Genomic DNA, 20,958 nt, shown 5'->3' with positions numbered 1-20,958 from the left:
CAGTGTTCTCTGATAGGCCAGGTGGGAGCTGTTACATGCAAGCCGGGCTAGGTCACTGTCTACTATGTGCACAAACATAGCCAGCCAACTGAGTGCAGAAATGGGGTGGCAGGGGAACCTGCCAATTCAGCGCAGAACTACCTGGGCTCTAGCCCTGCCTTGAAACTCTCCCCTTTGGATCAGAGGAGGCACTAAGAAAGCTCCAGAGCCTAGCTGAGCCAAAAGTGGGTGCCAATCAGTCCCTGAACATCCCTTGGTCACCCTCTGGCACAGTTACCCCACAGATACTGATGGAGGGAGGATTCCTCTGCCTACTGCAATGCCCATGGCAGATGGAGAGGGGAGATATTCCAGGGCAGGCAAGGCAGTAAGGGCAGTGTGCGCACAGGAAGGGGTACTCACAGGGAAAGAATGGTCAGCCCCCTGTTTCTCCCCTTCCCCCAAGGTCTGCATCATAAGCAGAGGCAGCTGATTATGATCAAGAGAACAAAAAGGAGGGAACAGCCTAAAATCCCACGGTACCCAGAAACACAGGATATGACTCCTGGATAAGGCACTAAATGGCTCCACTTGCTGCGCTGTTAGCCTATAAAAGGGGATAATATCTTTTTAATCTACTACAGAATTGCCTAAAGAACAAACAAAACAGTGTAAAGTGTTATACAATGAAAGGAGGTATTATCTTCAGAATATCAAACACAGAATTTTATTCTAGGACATGGGTTCCTCCCTCCCCTGAAGTAACCCCTTCAATCCTTGGCACATACACTCATTCCATCTGCAATAAACAAAGTCATATTACTCAGTCAGTAACTTCAGATAATTCATTCTTCAGGCCACATGGTTTGTAAAGGCCCACTTCAACTACTACAGAGTTTGGCTACAGAGTTCTGACAACCATGATGAATAAGTACTGTGTGTTTGTGTGTCAGAGCGAGGAGGGTGTGGCTGTGCTCTGATGACTAAATTGGCTTCCAGTCAATGATGCATATTCACTCCAACAAATTTACAAGAAAAAAACAAACAACCCCATCAAAAAGTGGGCGAAGGACATGAACAGACACTTCTCAAAAGAAGACATTTATGCAGCCAAAAAACACATGAAAAAATGCTCACCATCACTGGCCATCAGAGAAATGCAAATCAAAACCACAATGAGATACCATCTCACACCAGTTAGAATGGCAATCATTAAAAAGTCAGGAAACAACAGGTGCTGGAGAGGATGTGGAGAAATAGGAACACTTTTACACTGTTGGTGGGACTGTAAACTAGTTCAACCCTTGTGGAAGTCAGTGTGGCGATTCCTCAGGGATCTAGAACTACAAATTCCATTCGACCCAGCCATCCCATTACTGGGTATATACCCAAAGGACTATACATCATGCTGCTATAAAGACACATGCACACGTATGTTTATTGCGGCATTATTCACAATAGCAAAGACTTGGAACCAACCCAAATGTCCAACAATGATAGACTGGATTAAGAAAATGTGGCACATATACACCATGGAATACTATGCAGCCATAAAAAATGATGAGTTCACGTCCTTTGTAGGGACATGGATGAAACTGGAAATCATCATTCTCAGTAAACTATCGCAAGAACAAAAAACCAAACACCGCATATTCTCACTCATAGGTGGGAATTGAACAATGAGAACACATGGACACAGGATGGGGAACATCACACTTCGGGGACTGTTGTGGGGTGGGGGGAGGGGGGAGGGATAGCATTGGGAGATATACCTAATGCTAGATGACAAGTTGGTGGGTGCAGCGCACCAGCATGGCACATGTATACATATGTAACTTACCTGCACATTGCGCACATGTACCATAAAACCTAAAGTATAATAATGATAATAATAATAATAATAATAAAAGAAAAAAAAAATGATGCATATTCAAAAGAGTGCAAGTTACAGGAGCTGCTTTGGCAGTCAGGAAATGCTGTGCATTTTATATTTTATATATTATAGAGTAGTTTTTATTAATTGAAACAAAAAGCTGACAATATCTAATTCAATGGATTCTGTAAATGAAATGCCCTCATTTAAAAATAACTGAAGATCAGTGCTCATTTTATATTATACAATTTACATTTTACACACACATTTACAAATTTGTATAAGTGGAACTGTATTCATATGCAATAATCAAGTCTTCTAAATCCATGTATTAAGCTGAGGAGGTGTTTGCAATGTTCTCATCAGGTTCGTGGGGATTTCTGAGTGAAGGATTCTTTTGAGAATCTGCTAACTCTATCTTCTCAAAAGGACACACATACACACGAAATTATGCACGTGATTTCAGGGAATGCCTTATGGGTATCCCCTCCTTTCAACTAGATTTGCCTAATAAAGGCCTATAACGTTGTGAATTAGCACCCTATTATTACTGTTTTCTTTTTCCTCCTCAGTCACCACTCCCACCAGCATCTAGGACCTAAAGTGATGCAAGGTCCTCATTTGTCAATATCCCAGATTTATTTTGTGAGAAGGGACTTTGATCTTGAGGATTTAGAAATGCAGGAATGTACTGGTACTTTGGTTTGTAGTTTACATACGAGCAGTGCAGATACCTGCATGCATCATAAATTTTTATCATTGAGGGGCAGAGTCTCAGGCATTTCGCACTTTAACTCCGTATATAAATCAATGTTTCAGAATTTGACTGCCGCAATGCTGAAACTGCATTTTAAGTGGAATTCATTTTCTTCTGTATTGTTGACTATTTTCATTTCTTAAAAGTTATACTAGGCTGGGCGCAGTGGCTCATGCCTGTAATCTTAGCACTTTGGGAGGCTGAGGTGGGCGGATTGCCTGAGCTCAGGAGTTTGAGGCTGGCCTGGGCAACACAGTGAAACCCCGTCTCTACTAAAATACAAAAAAATTAGCCGGGCATAGCGGCGTGCACCTGTAATCCCAGCTACTCAGGAGCCGAGATCATACCACTGCACTCCAACCTGGGCAACAGAGCAAGACTCTGTCTCCAAAAAAAAAAAAAAAAGGTATAGTAGTTAGAAGTTACTGTAATTATAAATATTCATTTTTCTTTAATATCTACATGAAAGTCTCTCACCTTGAATAAATGGAGAAATCTTCTTCTGAGAGGCCATCTGAGAGGTTAATTCCATATAGCTCCTTCATGGGTTGGACCACATTCTGGGGTTTAAAAAAAAAAAAAGAAGAACCAGGAAGAATTTTTAGACATATAGCATATCAATAATTTCCAAAAGAAAATGAAACTGTGAATTTTTCCATAAAAGCAATCACAGTGTTTCTTTAACCTGTTCATTAAACTTCTTAGTTGATGGTTTTAAAAAAATTTGATTTCCATTTCTGCTAAAAATCGTTTATTCTAGGATTTTAAAAAGCTGTTAAATAATTACTAGCTGTTTTTGTATAATGCAGGAGTTGGCAACCTTATCCTGTAAAAGGCCAGATAGCAAATATTTTAAACTTTTTTGGGTTATGCTGTCTCTGTTGCAAATACCCAGCTCTGCTGTTATAGTGCAAAAGTAGTCACATACAATGAGTAAACAAACAGGCATGGCTAGATTCCAGTGTAATTTTATTTACAAAAAAAGGCATCAGGCTGGATTTGGCCAATACGTCATAGTTTGCCAACTTCTGGAACATGGATTCAGCTCTTGTATTAACACATTTTTATTTGCCTTATCTATTTCTAAATGAGTTTTGGATATTTCTAGAAATCAAATTTCCCCAAAGCTAGAGTTGGTCCTTTTGTTGCTTATTTCTATTTGTTTCCCCCAATCTATCAGTAATATTGAATTGAACAGGATGAATTTCCCATTGCGGCCATTCAAAGATTGTGAAGGCCACGTCTAAATCCTGTGATCCAACAACGTGCCCAGTAAGAGAATAAATGGACCTCAAGCGGATGGGCTGATCAAAGAGGGCCAGAATTCACTTGAAAATTCTGAAAGGATCATTACACATGCGAGCAAAAACACCAGTTTTATTTTGAAATGAAATAAAATCATGTATATGCTAAATGTATTCATCTTATGCAGTGCCTCAAACACAACAGTGAGATAATGTGACATTTTCTTGCTCTCAGCATTTTAACTGAAAGCGGAGTTGTAAAGATCATTTTCCAGGGCTTCAGGCTGGATCTCACAGGCTTCCCTCCCCCGCACCTCGGTCACTTTGGCGCTGTCTCCTGCATCGGTCATCTTCACGGGAGTGGAGCGCTGAGACACAGAGCCCTCTTCTTCCCGATCAGTCCCAGAGTCATCCTCAGAGCTGCTGGACACAGCCTCCTCGCTGGGGGGTGGCGGGGCGCTGGCTGCCGTTTTCCGCTGTAATACAGCTTCTTCTCTATTGCTTTTGTTTCTTTTAAAATAATAATATGGAAGTGAAGCATCTTTAAACTAACCCTCAACACCCACTGTCTATCACTCTGTCCCAAAGCCTTAGGCCTAGTGAAGCATAAGAAAATGACTGTGATACTAGTTTCTGGATCCAGGTTGTGCTACAGGGAAAAGGTTCATATTTCTCCATGTCCATGTACTGACCTTATATGAATATAAGCCCTGTTATAAATTCAAAAAATAAATGAAAATTACTTGCAGAGCATGAAAAAATCTTCTCACCACTTGGTTACCATGGCTTCCTCTGGTAACTGATACCAATATTCTCAAAACTTACCCTACAATTATAGAAGACTGTATGTTTGGGATATTATTAAAATTAGCTGTAACTCATAAAAGGTCCAAGAAAAAGTGGGTAACCAAACCTATGTATATTTCTCTCCCTCCTATAAATTTTTTATCAATCATAGTGTATCCAAATAATGAACAACTGATAAACATAAACTACATTTTAAATTTTATTGTGTTATTAGTAAACAAGTGTATTTGCTGAACATTCCCTTTAATAGTAGGGAATAGAAGGGGGGAAAACCCTACACTTATAAAAGTATTTACTTTCATTTTAGTGTCAAATCGGAAGAGTAGTAAGAATGCTGTTTTTTAAATTCAGAAAACCATTTATAGTAATACTTTTTGCTTTATGAAAAATGTTTAATATTTCACTCTTTAAAAAATTCTCTATAAGGAGCTAAAAATACCATAATATTTTGAAATGTTCTAGGAAAGGAAAATGCAATTTTATGTGACCATGGGTTAGATATTGCAGAAAACAAGCAGTCTCTGACCTTTTGCAACTAAAAATTAAAGTTGGTAACGTTTCTGTGACACACACTAATATAGCTGGTCATTTACTTATTTGTCCTGGGAATTCCCTCAATTCCAAACTCCTGAAGACCTTCCTTCTTTTAAATTCCTCATAGCATCTGGTCAGGGCTTAACATGAGCTATTTAAAGGCTACACATAAAAGCTACAGAAATAGTGTTTCTGGAAAATATCAATATATGTCCCATTGGATAAATCACACATAGCTAGAATACAATTAAGATTCCATACAATTAGAACTCTGTATCTGCAGTCTGGCTGGGATATGTGGCCAGAGTCTAGAAGAAATCTGTCACTGAGACTAGGCAGGTCAGTGGAAGGGAAAGAGGTTCTCATGCCAGGAAACAACACATTTCGCTCCAGTCTCTTAAGCATGAAGATGCAAACACAGTATATCTTCTTTACTGGACTGAACAAAATAAAGTCTCCCCCCAAATAATGTTATAGCAATACACAGAAAAATCTATTAAGTTCCGTAACAGGGTATATTTGCTTTTACGTTACTGAGGATGCCAACAAAATAAATATAATAAATACAAATTTTTACTTAACTATTTCATGTTGGGAAACAGAGAATGCTGAGTTATTTATAAGACATCATATCTGTTACCTGCCTTTATGTCATCTGTTATATTCCCAATTTAAAACAATAAAATACACTGTATTGCTGAAACTCCCATGAATTCTACTTTCAGTATTGAACACCTTAGTGATCCCCAGTGCTATTAATAAACTATATATGACCTGAAGTTATTAGTTTTTGGTGGAAATCATATTGCAAGTACTATTCTTTTACACAAATCTTTGAAGTTTCGTTCTATACACAAATCTTACCCCAATACTGATTTTCCAGTTTCATCTGGTTTACGCACAGTAAATGGACTTGGATCAATTCCAACGGTCTTAGGCATAAAGTCACTAAAGAAAGGTGAAAACACAATTACATATGAATTACTGTCCATCCAGGTGATACTGGCTTCCATCTCAGTTCACACTCTTACAATATTCCTTCTTAACTCTAGGAGTTACATATTATATATTCTGAGCCAATTGCTCAGGGACATAAAACCATGAATTAACAGCACTAGGTAATTTCAATGTTATCAGTCTTAATTGTGAATTCTCTATGATCACGAGGCCCAGTAGTCTTGAATTTAAGTATCATCTACTATAACAGTGTTGACATCTGAACTTCTGCTAAGATGTATACCATCTGGTTAATCCGGTTATATATCATGAATAGTTCTCAGGTAAAATTTAAATTCCTAAAGGCCAATGACAAAACACTAAGCTGTTCAGTTTCATGGACAACATTTTTAAGCTATACCACCTAAGGAGGTAGACATAATGATCAAAAACACAGTGGTATGAACTGAAATATCAACATCTATCTCATAAGGCTGAGGTTAATTCATTAAAACACTGCCGGAACACTTTAAATAGAAACTCTTTTAATTTACCACTTACTGAGATAAGCTAAAGCTTCCACATTATGCAAACGCCACCTCACCATTACTGCTGAAGCCAGACCAGATACCACAGTAGATGTCAAAAACGCAACAGTTCCAGGATTTCTGATGGATAAGACTCCTGGCTTCTGGCAAGGACACTGCTCCAAGTGTGTGACTGAATATCATATTATTTAAAGGAAAAGAAAGTAATCTTGATTCTGGCCTAAAACAGCTATTTTAACGTTTGAAAATGTTTCAAAGATGTAACTGGCTTAATTTCTTTTCTTTTTGAACATACACAATTGATCCTTTTCATTTGCAGATTCCATGTTTGTGAGACTGCTTGCTCACTAAGGTGTATCTGTAACCCCCAAATCAATCCTCGTGGTCCCTTCACAGTCACTGCAGACATGTGCATGCACAGAGTGGTGAAAACTTGGAATCCCCTAATGCTTATGTTCTCAGCTGAGGCTGAACAAGGGGTACTCTGCTTCTTAATTTCTGCTCTCGTATCACAAATGAGTGTCTTGTTCACAGTCTATTTGACACCACGTTTTTCACATTTTTGGTGCCTTTTTTGGTGATCTTGCTATTTAAGATGGTCCCCACACATAGTGCTGAAGCTGTTTAGTGTTACTAAGCACAAGAAAGCTTGGATGCACCTGACAGAGAAAACATGTGTGTTAGATAAGCTTCATTCAGGCATGAGTTATAGTGCTGCTTGGTCGTGAGTGTTATGTTAATAAATCAACAATATACAGATGCTCCTCAACTTAGAATGAGGGTTACATCCTGACAAACCCATAGTAACTTGAATATGTATTTAGTACACCTAACCTACTGTACATCATAGCTTTGTGTAGCCTACCTTAAAAGTGCTCAGAACATTACATTAGCTTACAGTTGTGCAAAGTCATCTAACACAAAGCCTGTTTTATAGTAAAGTTATTATAAAGAATTTTGAATAAAAATTCAAAATTTGAAGCACAGTTTCTACCTAATGCATGTAACTTTTGCACCATCGTAAAGCTGAAAATTTGTTAAGTTGAATCATTGTAAGGCAGGGACTGATTGTATATTAACTACGTTTCTGTCTTTAAACAAAAACACACACAAAACTAGGTTATGTATTGATTGGCTGACAAATATGATGTGACCAGAGGCTCTCAGGAACCTAATCCTGTATTTCCCTTAGAAGCAATGATCCAGTATTTACTAATTCAGTGTTTGCAGTGACTTTATAGAACACAGCTACCACAAACACAATTAACTACAGTAAGTCCTCACTTAATGTCATTGATAGGTTCTTGGAAACTGTGACTTCAAGTGAAACAATGTACACCAGGTCCTTAATGTTGTTTTTTCCAACATCATTTCATTTAAAGTCAGTTTCCAAGAAGCTAGCAAAGATGTGAAGTGAGGGTTTATATGTATATGAACACGTATACCTAATGTCATTTATCTTTTGCTGAGTTGACAACTTCTAGAAATGACAAAGGTCTCATAGTTAAAACTGCTAAACCTTAACAAGTTTACTTGAAAAATCAAGCAAGTAAGAATTTCAAACTGTTCCTAACTATCTGAAACTGAAGCAAAATGTAGAGTGATTTCTAGGAAACAGAACCACAGAATATGTTTCTATGTACCACATAAAGTACAAGCATATAAATACCACATCTGAAGAAAATGTGAAATACAAAAAATTAAATTTTAGTAAAAAATATAACAAGTAATTTTCTTTGCTCAATTTTCTTATTCTGGTCCCAGCATTTTTCCTAAAGGGTCCCATCAAATTCTAAAAGAGACACAGAAAATAAAATGTGTCTGAAGGTGAGAGACTAGGATGGAGAGAGAATGGAAACCATGCCACATAAGTTATGGAAGAACAAATGAAGGATATTTACCCTGAAAAAAATGAATATTGCTTCCTCAAATATCTTGAGGCAAAAGAGAAACTAGATTTGTCCTATGACTAATAATAATAGTAATAATAATAGCTACCATTTATTAATCACCTGCCTGTACCAGGCACTACAAAGGCACTTGCGGGGAGTGTGTGTGTGGGAGAGAGAGAGAGAAGGAGAGAGACAGAGAAAGACAGATTAAGAAAATAATGCTCAAGTAAGTTGGATAATTTTCCCAAGGTCACACAGGAAGTGGCTGAACTAAGATTCACATCCTAGCCTTTCTAGTACCAAAGATGATGCTTTTCCCACTAATTTATGTCAACTCTCAATTTCTATGTTCAATGAAAAAACTGAGTTTATTCCAAATGGCAAACTAGGACTAATAGGAGGCAGATTTCAACCTATCAAAGGGGAGAAATCAACTCCAACTGTCAATAGAACAATAGAAGGGGCTGCCTCTTAAGTAGTGGGCTCCCCATCACAGGAGGTATTCAAAGGTAGACTACCCACCTGACAGAAGGCCTACAGAATGGATTTCTGGTAAAGACAGACATATATATACAAACTAGGAAAACTACAGTTCTCAAATACTTATGGTATCAGAATACACACAACATACCGTGCTGAGCTTGTCATAGCCAAGCAAAAGGTATCATCAAAGCTGCTCAACTCATATGGCCGAAAGAACTCATTGTGGATATCAATTTCTTCTTCATATTTGTGGAATTTCTTCACTATCAACTTCTTTAAGTTCGCAGCACAGATAACTAAGAGAGATACTGCATGTTACTCTAAAAGTCTGAGATTATATGAAGCAAACATTTCCATAATATTAACTGTGTTCACAGACAGCACTGTGATAAGCTCTGTGGGGGATACAGCCCTGACTGAGGGTAAGCTCCTGCCTCCAACACTTACACAGTTAGAAAGGAGATGAGATAGATGCATAGAAAATACAATGCAAAGCTGAGTTCAACAAGCTCTAAGGAGCCAGGAGAGCCTCAGGAAGTCCAATGGGAGCAGGGAGTTATTTAGAGGAGGCTCTTTAAATTCCTTTTTGTTCTTAAATAAATGCCCTTTGTGTTTTAGCTAAAAATTGTACAGCTTTTTCCCTAAGTTTCCTTTCATATTTCAAATTCTGTTAATAGCCACTGTTAGATAGCTAAAACCCTTTCCTTTCTCCCAGAACAACTAAACCTTCTCAGCAATATGAGTAATGATTTTGCCCAGAATTTCAAGTTACAAATACCTTCCAAAATGAATTTATAACTTAATAAGAACCAAAAATACTTTGTAATCTTACTTTATGGCCTTCCCCACCCAAAGTTGGGATGCTGAACCATGACTAGATGGAGTCCTCAATTGGAGCATTCCAGATTCGCAGGAGATCTTGCTAGGAACCCTTTACCAAATGGAAAATGAGCTTGCTCAAGGTCAGGGGAGTTAGTAACAAAGCCAGAACTAAGCTTTATTTAAAATTAGGCAATTATTTAAATTTGGAAACATCATTCTAATGTATTATACACTTGAAGGTATTCCTTTAATATAGAATGTTTCCTGCCCCTCTGACAAATTAATGAAATTTAATTTAAATGTGACTAAAATATACTTTTATACACGCATCTGTACCTTTTTTCACTGCTTAGCACAGGAAAAAAGTTTTAAGTTCTCCTTGTGAATGGGTCCTTACTTCCTCCGCATTCCCCCAAAATATGTAGAAATATAAACTGTACTAGTTTAAAGTGATGAGCTGATATATCATATTTTATTGACTAAATATTTGAAAGACACATAATAATTGTAAGACACAATACAAGGTATTGGCCTACATAGATAAAAAGAAGTATAATTCCTGCCCTTTAAGAAGCTAAGAGATGTTATAATATCCTATCTATTAAAGCAGCAACATAATACTGAACAGCCATTCATTTGTTTCTAATAAAATACTATGTGCAAAGGATTTAATGCTTCAAGTTCATTAAGGTATAATTCCAAAATATGTTAGTGTAAAAACTAAAACACAAACAGTTACCTACCTTCATCATAGGGCAATGGTAAATGCTTTATCACCTCTGGTGTCCACCAGTAAGTATAACTATAAAATAAAAATTAAAAAAAAAAGATGAACCAAATGTAAATGTTGGTTTTCTAAAATTCACTGGATAAAATAATTTATATGGTCTATAGTAACATGTTCCTACTTCAAAGTTAATTTTTTTCTTTTTAAAACATGTTTGCAAAGCTTTTGACACAGTAGGTCTTCAACATGGTAATTCCCTTCCCAACTGCTTTCTTCCCTCAACTATGTTGCAGATCTACAAAAATGTCATAAATACACCTGAGAGTCAAGATGCTCTGCTATTATTTACTTTTAGCTAAAAAGGATTAGAATGTAATAAGCTGACTCTATGAACTGCTGTTAACTTCTTCCAGGGACTGTGCCTACAGTGACTTACTCTTCCACCAGGTGAGTAGTGGGACCTTGACCCAAGTCCTACAACCAGGATTCCCTTGCGTGTAGTTATCTGATAGTTAGAATCTACTCTGCTGTATATGTACATACCTGTGTGTATAGTTAAAACAGTTAAGCAAAATCATTAAGGAAAGAATTAGACAGTCCTAACGAACAAGTTCCCTTAGAAAGCAGTATAGACCCTGTTATTCTTTAACTGTAAATATGTGCTACTGGATTACAGAAGCTAGTCAGAGTAAGAGTAAAGAATGTCACCTGTCTGGATTTCTGCTAGAAGGCTCGTCTGCTATAAGCAAAGAATCTGAAAGAATCCTAAGTGGCCTTCTCTCTGAACACCTAATTTAATTCTCAATCAAATTCTAATGAAATGAATATTTAGAGGAAAAGTGATATATGTCAAAGCTCATGAGAGCCAGGGAGAATTTTTTAAAAATCAGATTCCTAAAGATTAAAAAAAGAGCCTATAGCCAAAAATTGCTAAAAAGAGATTTTAATATAAATGAAAGGCTTTCCAAAAATATAAAGCTGAACTTACAATCTTGAATAATCCTGATTATGAAGCAACGGGAAAGTATCCAAATGAAATTGGCAACATAGGGAACTCTCCTAGAGATGGCAAGCAGAATACACAACCACTAATGATGAAAAAAGGAATATGAAGCCTAATGAATTGTGTGGGGCGAATCACTGTTCTAACAGGAAAGGTTCCTAAAGTTTTGTTTTAGACCGAAGTTATGCTTTACAGCAGTGCTACTCAAAATTCAATGTGCATGTGAATCACTTTGGGATCTTGTTAAAAGGCAGATGATTCAGTAGGTGGGGCCTGAGATTCTGCATCTATGACAAACTTCTGAGCAAAACCAAAGGGGCAGATCCTCCAACCCCTTTTCAATAACAAGGCTTTGAATATGAAAAGAACAGAGCAAGGATAAGGCTGCTGCTTGTGAAGAATTCATTCAGTCATTCCACATTTATTAAGCACCTGCTATGTGTCAGACACTGCTCTATGTGTTGAAAGTGCCAAGCTGAAAGCAATGACAGAGAAAGTAGAGCTACTTAATTCCAGTACTGTTTCTATCCTCCCTAGCCATAACAAGTTTCACACCTGAAAGAAAAAACACAAGAGGGAACTGTGTACAACCCAGAAGACAGAAGGAGGCGCTAGAGCGTCTCTGCAAGCAGGCTAGTGTCCCGGTGTAGCTGAGATCTATAATCTTTAAGGAACAGTGAAACATGGAGCTGATACTGGAAATGGGCCAATGCAGTCTTTAATTTTTACATTTAGCAGAATTTATTTATTTATTTACTTTTTTCAACTTTCATTAAGTTCAGGGGTACATGTGCAGAACGCGCAGGTTTGTTACATAGGTAAATGTGTGCCATAGTGGTTTGCTGCACAGATCATCCCATCACCTAGGTATTAAGCCCAGCATCCATTAGCTATTCATACTGATGCTCTCCCTTCCACCCTCACCACCGCAGGCCCCAGTGTGTGTTGTTCTCTCCCACCATGTGTCCATGTGTTCTCATCATTCAGCTCCCACTTCTAAGTGAGAACATGCGGTGTTTAGTTTTCTGTTCCTGCATTAGTTTGCTGAGGATAACAGGAGTCTTGATGCTCAGCAGTGAGAGGGTGACAGATTCCAAAAACCAGACATCAACAAGTGATGTAAGTGATGTTGATCCCAGCAACATAACAGAATCAAATATGAGAACGAGACGTGTTGCAAGTGACCTAAAAAGATGGCCAATGCATTCTCTGAATTCACATCTATTCACAAAAACAAGCCACACCAAGCTAATATCATTTTCTTTCCTAATAGGAAAATCAGACTGTCAGATCAGGGGAATGAAAAAGACATGGACTAATTGTTTAAGAGGGGTGTATGCATGTGTGTATGCATGCATCTGAGTAAATCTAATTCTGTGATGATCTAACACTGGCAGACGAGTAAAGTAGAGAAGTTATCAGTATATGAGAAATTCCCTAAAGAATGTTGCTTACAATCAGCTTGCTTAGGAAGAAGAATTAGACATTGCAAAAAATGTGTTTTAACTCAGAATTCTTGTGGGTGAGCAAAAATGAAAAGATAATCATGTATTCATGATTTAAGACCAGGCCATAAACTTTTAAAAAATATTACTAAATTGTATTTCCCTTAGCAATATGTAGCAATTTAACAACACTTTTAAAAAGATTCCAAGTCTTTTGGGTGAGTCTCAGAAGCAAAGAAATATCTGCCTTGGGGAAGATAAGCTAAAATGGATGGAGGATCAGAGCATCTAAGACGACTAAGCCCAAGATAGGGGAATCTTTACCACCTCTACTATCAGGTCCATTTATCCAGAGGAAGAGCAATGCACTGGGTCAGAAACCTGCTTTGGGACCAGGGATCAGAAAACAGGAGATTGCAAGTTAGTGTCACTCCCTTCTTTGCATACAAAAGAGCCAGTAAGTCAGATTCTCTTTTCTTTTTCAGTTCCTAGTATTAAGAGTTCTCAGTTCCATAGGAAGGTTAGGGAAAATTTTTAAAAACTGTCTTTAATTTTCCTAGCTAACTTGGGAGCCCTCTGAAACATTCATGAATGTCAGCACAGCAATCAATATTTGTGAACAAGATAGAGAAATATGGGCAGGGCAACAGTATAGTTAAGTGAACTTACAGCTGTTTAAATGATTACAATCAAAGGCACTAAACAATGTTATGTGGAAGGAGTTGTCTGTGGGTAGAAATCAATGGGTTCTGCCATTTACCCTACTGTACTCAACGTTTTTCATCAAGTACTTGAATTAGGATCAAGATGGTCAACTGATTAAATCTGAAGAAACTATAAAGCTAGAAGTATTCATTAAGGGATACACATTTCAATACTTTTTTTGGAAGTAGGCAAAGCATATACGAACATGACAAGAATGGTACAGATATGGCAGAGCGGCAGCGGCACATGCTAAAAAGACTTAGGAGTTCTAACAGACAGGAAGCTTGGAGAGTGCACACTGTGATGGCAACACTGAGGATGACTGGTGTGACCTTATGCTTATCAATGAAAACACAGCATCCAGCACAAGGGGAGTGATGGTCCCAGTGGTCTCACAACAGCTAGCACAAATCAGACCAAACGCTGACCATTATTGGACCCAGATCTGGGGGCCACAGTTTAAGAAGAACATTGACCTCAACTGGAATATACACAGAGGAGAGTGGTGTTCCGAATGCTGCAGGGCCTTGAAACCACAGCATATGAGGAACAGCTGAAGAAACTGGGGCTATTTAACCAGTAGAAGAAGAGATTTTGAAAGTGTATGAACTCAACTTCAAATATTTAAAAGATTATCAAGTGGATGAGGACATCTTGTTTTTTAAGGTCTTTAACTAGGATTAATAGGTAAGATTACAGAGAAGCAGATCTCAGCACGACATGAGGAAGAATTGTGTAAGCGAACTGTTCCAAAACAACTGCCTCTTCAACAGTTGACAAACAAGAGCTTGTCAAGCATAGGCCAGATTATCTCTCTCTCCCTAGGGAAACAGAAAGGGAACTCACACATCAGACAGGGGGCAGGCGAAGAAATCTCCCAACTCTAGGAGTCAATGAAATAATTAATGCTTAATACCTAAAAACATCTTGGTGACATTCTAAACACCAGTTCATTAGATGGAATCTTAGATGATTGTATGCCATATTAATCAAATTCAGAACAAAGCTTCAATTAGTGGCTTTAGGCAGATCAATAAATGTGAGATTTTGTGTCATCGAAGTACTTATCTCAAGAGGACCTTGTTTCAATGAACTCTAGGTAGAGTTAGGTTTATTCCCTCTTCCCTTATTGTGCAAGAAAAATATTATTTCATGGCATAGATATGCCACGCCATTATCTATACCATTCTTGTATCATTGATAGACACAGTATAAGATACAGCATGCCACAAATTTCAAAACACTCATGAATAAAGTCTTGATTAATATTACATTAATAAGTCACATTATCTAAGTTTCCAGACTTTATGGGCATCCCATATGATCTTTAATAAATGTTAAAAACTAGGGAATGTTATCTCCTTAAAGAATAGTAACAGGTCAGGTGCAGTGGCTCATCCCTGTAATCCCGGCAATTTGGGAGCCAAAATGGGCAGACTGCTTGAGCCCAGGAGTTGGAGGCCAGCCTGGGCACCATGACAAAACCCAGTCTCTACCAAAAATACAAAAATTAGCTGGGTGTGATGGTGTCCAACTGTGGCCTAGCAACTTGGAAGGCTAAGGTGAGAAAACGGCTTGAGCCCTGGGAGGCAGAGGCTGCAGTGAGCCGAGATCACACCACTGCACTCCAGCCTAGGTGACAGAGCCAGACTCTGACTCAAAAACAAACAAACGAAAGACAGTAACAATACTAACACCTATTGTATTCGCTAGGTGCTAACCATTTATATGATCTCATCTGATTCTCAGAGAAAGCTGTAAATTAGGTACTATTATTGTCTCTATTTTAATGATGTGGAAACAGAATGAGACCAGTTAAGTGACTTGCCCAAGGTCACCCACGTATTAACTGGAGGCAGGCTTTCCAGAGCCTGGCTACTTCAGTACAGGGTTTATTCTGTGTCAGACCTAGTATTAAGTACTTTCCATATATTTTCCCATTTAAGCCTCAATGACCCTGTGAGGTATGTATAGTCATCTCCATTCTACAGGTGAGAAAATGAGGTTGAGAGGTTAATGGGTCGCAGGCCACACACACTTGCAGAAATTCCAGCTCAGCTCTACGTGAGCCTGAGCTCCGTGCTCTTGTCCTGTTGCTGCCTCTGGGTAAACTGTTCATTTCTTTTGAGAATTGTAATGCTGCTTTAACTGTCAGCAAAATAACCTGTACAGGTGGGTGACACTAGAAAGTTTTTTAAAAAACCCACTGAAATTTATCTTACAGTTATAAAAATTGTTTATGCACAGTATCAATTCCCTCTTCCCGACACCAAAAAATAGTTTTCAGAATTTTGACATTCTAGAAGAAAAAAAAGCCAAACAAACAGAAAAAGGAGATCTAAATCAACTGAGTAAGCCATATTATCTACTTTGATACAATTTTATTTTCAGTGGTAGGCTTAGAGCTGATTCTCACTGAATCATCTAACTGAATAATCTTAGCCAAGACATTATCTCTGCACCTCAATTTCCTTTTTTAGAAAATGGGGATGTAATACCAGCTTCCTTTTTTTCCCACATATAAACTCCCAAACCACCTGCCTTCGTTATGTAACTCAAGGTGAGCAAGAGGTTTAAATTATGCTTTTAATACATAGCTAATTTCTGCAGTGGAAAATTGAGTTATGGCTGTTCCCAAGCTGTATCTAAATAGCTTCAATACTTTAAAGTAATACAAAATTTCAGAAAATCAACCATATCTACCTATAGTTAACTGTCATCAGTAAATATAAATATAGGTATTTATACTCATCTCTCAACAAATAAAGTTTCAAATTTTTTGTCAGCAAAAATTCATGTAAATAATATTTTATTAATAATAAATTTAATGTAAAAATTAGCAGTGCTCCATTTATAGGGACCGTAAGCTCAAGTATTAAGTTGGTTATTCCAGTAATATGCATTGATAAGAATAAATTTGAGAAACATACAAACTCTGAGACCTTCCAAATATTTTAAATATTCCTGAAGCAAAACAGAACTTAATTTAACAACTGCAAGAAGCCGGGCGTGGTGGCTCACGCCTGTAATCCCAGCACTTTGGGAGGCCAAGGCGGGCAGATCACGAGGGCAGGAGATCGAGACCATCCTAGCTAACACAGTGAAACCTCGTCTCTACTAAAAATACAAAAAAATTAGCTGGGTGTGGTGGCGGGTGCCTGTAGTCCCAGCTACTTGGGAGGCCGAGGCAGGAGAATGGCGTGAACCTGGGAGGCGGAGCTTGCAGTGAGCCAAGATGGTGCCACTGCACTCCAGCCTGGGCCACAGAGTGAGACTCTGTCTCCAAAAAAACAAACAACACAAGAGCTGTACTTGCAACTTTGTCAGTTGTTCATGGTCCCATACACACAATTAGCACAGACTGGCAATGATTCCTGTAGTGTTTGGTAGGGATTTTTTTTTTTTTTTTTTTTTTTTGAGACAGAGATTTGCTCTTGTTGCCCAGGTTGGAGTGCCATGGCACGATCTCGGCTCACGACAACCTCTGCCTCCTGGGCTCAAGTGATTCTCCTGCCTCAGCCTCCCAAGTAGCTGGGATTACAGGCATGTACCACCATGCCTAGCTATTTTTTGTATTTTTTTTTTGTAGTAGAGATGGGGTTCCACCATGTTGACCAGGCTGGTCTCGAACTCCTGACTGCAGGTAATCCTCCCGCCTTGGCCTCCCAAAGTGTTAGGATTACAGGCATGAGCCACCGCGCCCGGCCTGGTAGGAAATTAGGGCTCTATCAAACTGATGCTGTAAGAAAAAAGCACGATGGGAGAACTTGACATTAGAGGCCTTTGAGTGCAATGGACTAGGCTCTAACCTCATGTATGATACGTAAAAAATTTTGTTCATGTGGCAAAATTGATTATATTATTATAGTACGTGACTCCTCATTAAAAACACTAAAAAGCCTCCTCATTAAATCCTCATAATGACTCTGTGAGGTGTATCCAGGCATTTACATTTTCAGATAAGGAAAATAAGGCTTAGAGAGTTTAAATTACTCGACCCAGGTCACAGAACTGCAGAGATTCCAACTCAACTCTACCTGATCCTGAGGCTCACACCACAGAGCATCACACTAAACTGCTTCAGGTAAACTGTTTGTTTCTTCTGAGAATATTATATTACCAATTTAACTGTACTCAAAATAACCTGTACTGGCAAGTGACTCAAGCATGTGAGTGGTGGGGACATGAAAGTGGTTATCTGACGCTAGCTAGTAGCACTGCTCTAGCTTCCCGTCTTCCCAGTGTCACTGAGACTGGTTGTTTCCTGGAGGACAGAATATTGGAATTACAAGGTACATGCTGCTTAGCTGTCACACTTGAAAAATCTAAGACTGACTCTCTGCATCTTAGAGTCCTTGAGAGTTTCAAGTTTGTAGGAAACACTCAAAGATGATACTGTTGGTTTGCTTTAGTGGATCTACAACTTCTGTTTAACAATGAAGTTCTGAAGCTTCATATCTTAGAGAAAATGCAAAACAACAATTGCTAACCACATTTTCCCCAACCTACTATCAGGACATCAGTAGTACGGAACTCATGGCAAGCATGTGGCCAAACTGACTGCTTTATGCATAGGAGGATGGATACCCCACTCTCCATGATGTGCTTCCTTCCCATTGCAGCCTGTATCAAAACACCTCATGTACCCCATAAATATATACACCTACTACTTACCCACAAAAAATTTTAAAAATTTTAAAAAATAAAATAAAACTGACTACTTTAGCCTATGATTTCTCAAAATGAAAAGTATCTCATATTCAAAATAACACCAAATGGGAGTTTATATTACAGACTAGGAAGAAAAATACCTTCTTCTTGTTGGCAAAAGTCTCATGGTATTTTTGTGATGCAAATAAAAATCTGTTGGAAGCTCCCAGAGATGAGGTTTCCCTTCAGTGGGATGGAAAACTCCCAGGAAGAGATTAATGGAATCTTGTCTATCAGCATCTAAAAAGCAAAATATATATTTCAGAAAATCCATTACTGATATATATAACTCAAGAGAATATTTTCTTAGGAGGATAGTGGTACAAAAGTAGTATTTATACTTCAAATACATACAAATACAAATACTTCATACACACACACATAAGTGCTACCAAGATTTGGAGCAGAATTAAAATCTTGCTTCAAAATGTTTCCACTTTGTTCCATACCTCTCATAAAATATACAGATGATAGCGAACATAAACTGCTTGTTGAATTTGGAGACACTTAAACATCTTTAAGAACTCAGATAGTAAATACCTTAGATAGCAATTTTATTTTTAAAATGAAAATATATCCTCACCATTTGTTATTTTACCTGAAGTAAATGTATCTTCACTTTATTGCAAAGACAGAGACTTCAGAGACAAATAAAATGACCCAATTTCTATCCATATTCTGTTGCACAACCTTGAACAAGTCAGTTGCATTGTCTCCACTTTTAATCCTTGAAAAGATACTCTCCCTTTCTTTAACAGAGACAATGTTTACAACACATTTTGTCCCTGTCAGCTGTGAGCCTGGCCCATTCTCTTTTGTGGTTGAAAATGAAGGCAAAGAAGGCACATGATAACAGCCTCATTCTAACTATTCAAGCATTCCAAAGTTACCTTTTAAACTATACTATGAAGTAACAAAAGTGACTCTGTGTGTGTTTTACTTCCTCTTCCTTTTCCTAATTATCTTTTGGTAAAAATGATAATATGCACTGAAGTGGTCTCATGAACCACCCATCCCATTCTACATTCTCCTCCCTAGTGTCCTTCGTTCTTTCTCCTCATTTCCTTCTTTCCATTCTTGTCTCAGAGCCCTGTATATTCAAGTTTGTGGCAGACATCCACAATATAAATAATAACCTCTTTCCAAAAATGAGCATAGAACTAAAAAGATAGCACAGTAGAAATGACTGCATTTGGAACAAGGTAACATTATTATAAAATCAATTTTCTTCCAACAGTTATAGTGAACAAGATATACCTGAAATTAGCAACATTGTTCTCATTGGGTTATTTGATCATTACAGAAAAACTAAATGAATGAAATACGAAATATGGTACATCAAACATGTATTTCAGATATTAGACAGGAAGCATTCCATTAAAACAGCACTTACCTTTCAGGCTAAAAGTAATATATAAAAAGGGACATGTTTATATGCTGAGCACATTTGGGGACTTTCTTTACACTTGTTGAGAGAAAACATCAAGCATTAAATAATGCATACATTACTGCCCCAATTTGTACCCTCTTTACATAATACAAAAGTAAACATGATGCTCTTATGGTAATTACATTCTTTCTGCTTCTTAAATAGCCTTAATAGCACTTAATAGTTCATTCTACGTAGTACCTCAAAATATCTTAATATAATCTAGAGAAGCTTTCCACTTTTCAGCCATGTTTTCTAGGAGTTTCTTTCATCCTTTAACAGCAGTTACCTTTAATTTTTAGCAAGTATGGTAAAATGTAAGATGTGAGAAACATAGCCAAAAAAAGAATATTCTTTCAAAGGATCATAAAGAAGCCTTTTTGAAAGTACTGCTGCTGCAACTGAAAATACATGTATGATGTTTACGGGCACTTACTAAGCTTGAGATATAAGGCCAGCCCTAATGAGCCCGAGGATCTTCTCCTGGCTACTTCTGACTGCAAATAAAACAATCACCTCCAGGAAGATGGTGGTACTCTGGATATGAACAAGGGTTTAAAACTGGTAGGCTCTCTGTGGTTGTGGATAACAAGAGGGCAAAATGATTAGCCACTTTTATGTTTAATTGTGCTTTAAGGGAAGAAAGAATATGCGTCATTCAAATACCATTCAAACAGGTTAAACATTAGCCAATTTTGCTACTCACTATATTTAAATAGATCAGGTTTAAATATAACAATTCTTTTTCATTAGAGAAAAAAATTCATTTTTGAACTGAAATAGCTCTTATTCTAATATTAAGTTTATGATACAGCGTCCTCTGAAATCAGCAATGAAAGGAAGTATTATTCAATAAACAGTACAATAGCATTGGGGTGGGGGCGGAAGGGACAATGATGTTAGACCCCTACCTCACGTCAGACATTGAAATAAATACCAACTAAATGTAGGAAAGACACAGATTAACCCCTAATAGAAAAACAGGTACACACAATTTTCAAAAGAAACAGAAACAGCCAATGGATATATAAAAATCCAACTTTGCTAGCTATCAAATGCAAATT

At 37.7% G+C, this 20,958-nt stretch overlaps 1 protein-coding gene across 2 annotated transcripts in view; it reads right to left on the bottom strand.

Annotated features, from left to right (window-relative positions):
* Positions 1-20,958, bottom strand: part of FIG4 (FIG4 phosphoinositide 5-phosphatase) — a 135,706-nt gene that overhangs the window by 30,442 nt on the left and 84,306 nt on the right. For both annotated transcript variants that reach the window (XM_024248836.3, XM_054557993.2), the window contains exons 16-21: positions 18,567-18,705; positions 10,619-10,677; positions 9,202-9,349; positions 6,059-6,142; positions 4,168-4,363; positions 3,087-3,169 (exon numbers count right to left, since the gene is read on the bottom strand). In XM_024248836.3, coding sequence (XP_024104604.1) covers positions 3,087-3,169; positions 4,168-4,363; positions 6,059-6,142; positions 9,202-9,349; positions 10,619-10,677; positions 18,567-18,705 — 709 coding nt within the window. The remainder of the gene's footprint in view (positions 1-3,086; positions 3,170-4,167; positions 4,364-6,058; positions 6,143-9,201; positions 9,350-10,618; positions 10,678-18,566; positions 18,706-20,958) is intronic.

This window comes from Pongo abelii, chromosome 5 (genome assembly GCF_028885655.2).
Source record: "Pongo abelii isolate AG06213 chromosome 5, NHGRI_mPonAbe1-v2.0_pri, whole genome shotgun sequence".
NCBI lineage: Eukaryota > Metazoa > Chordata > Mammalia > Primates > Hominidae > Pongo > Pongo abelii.
Note: the sequence above shows the minus strand (reverse complement) of the source record. Positions and strands in the feature narration are given on the sequence as shown.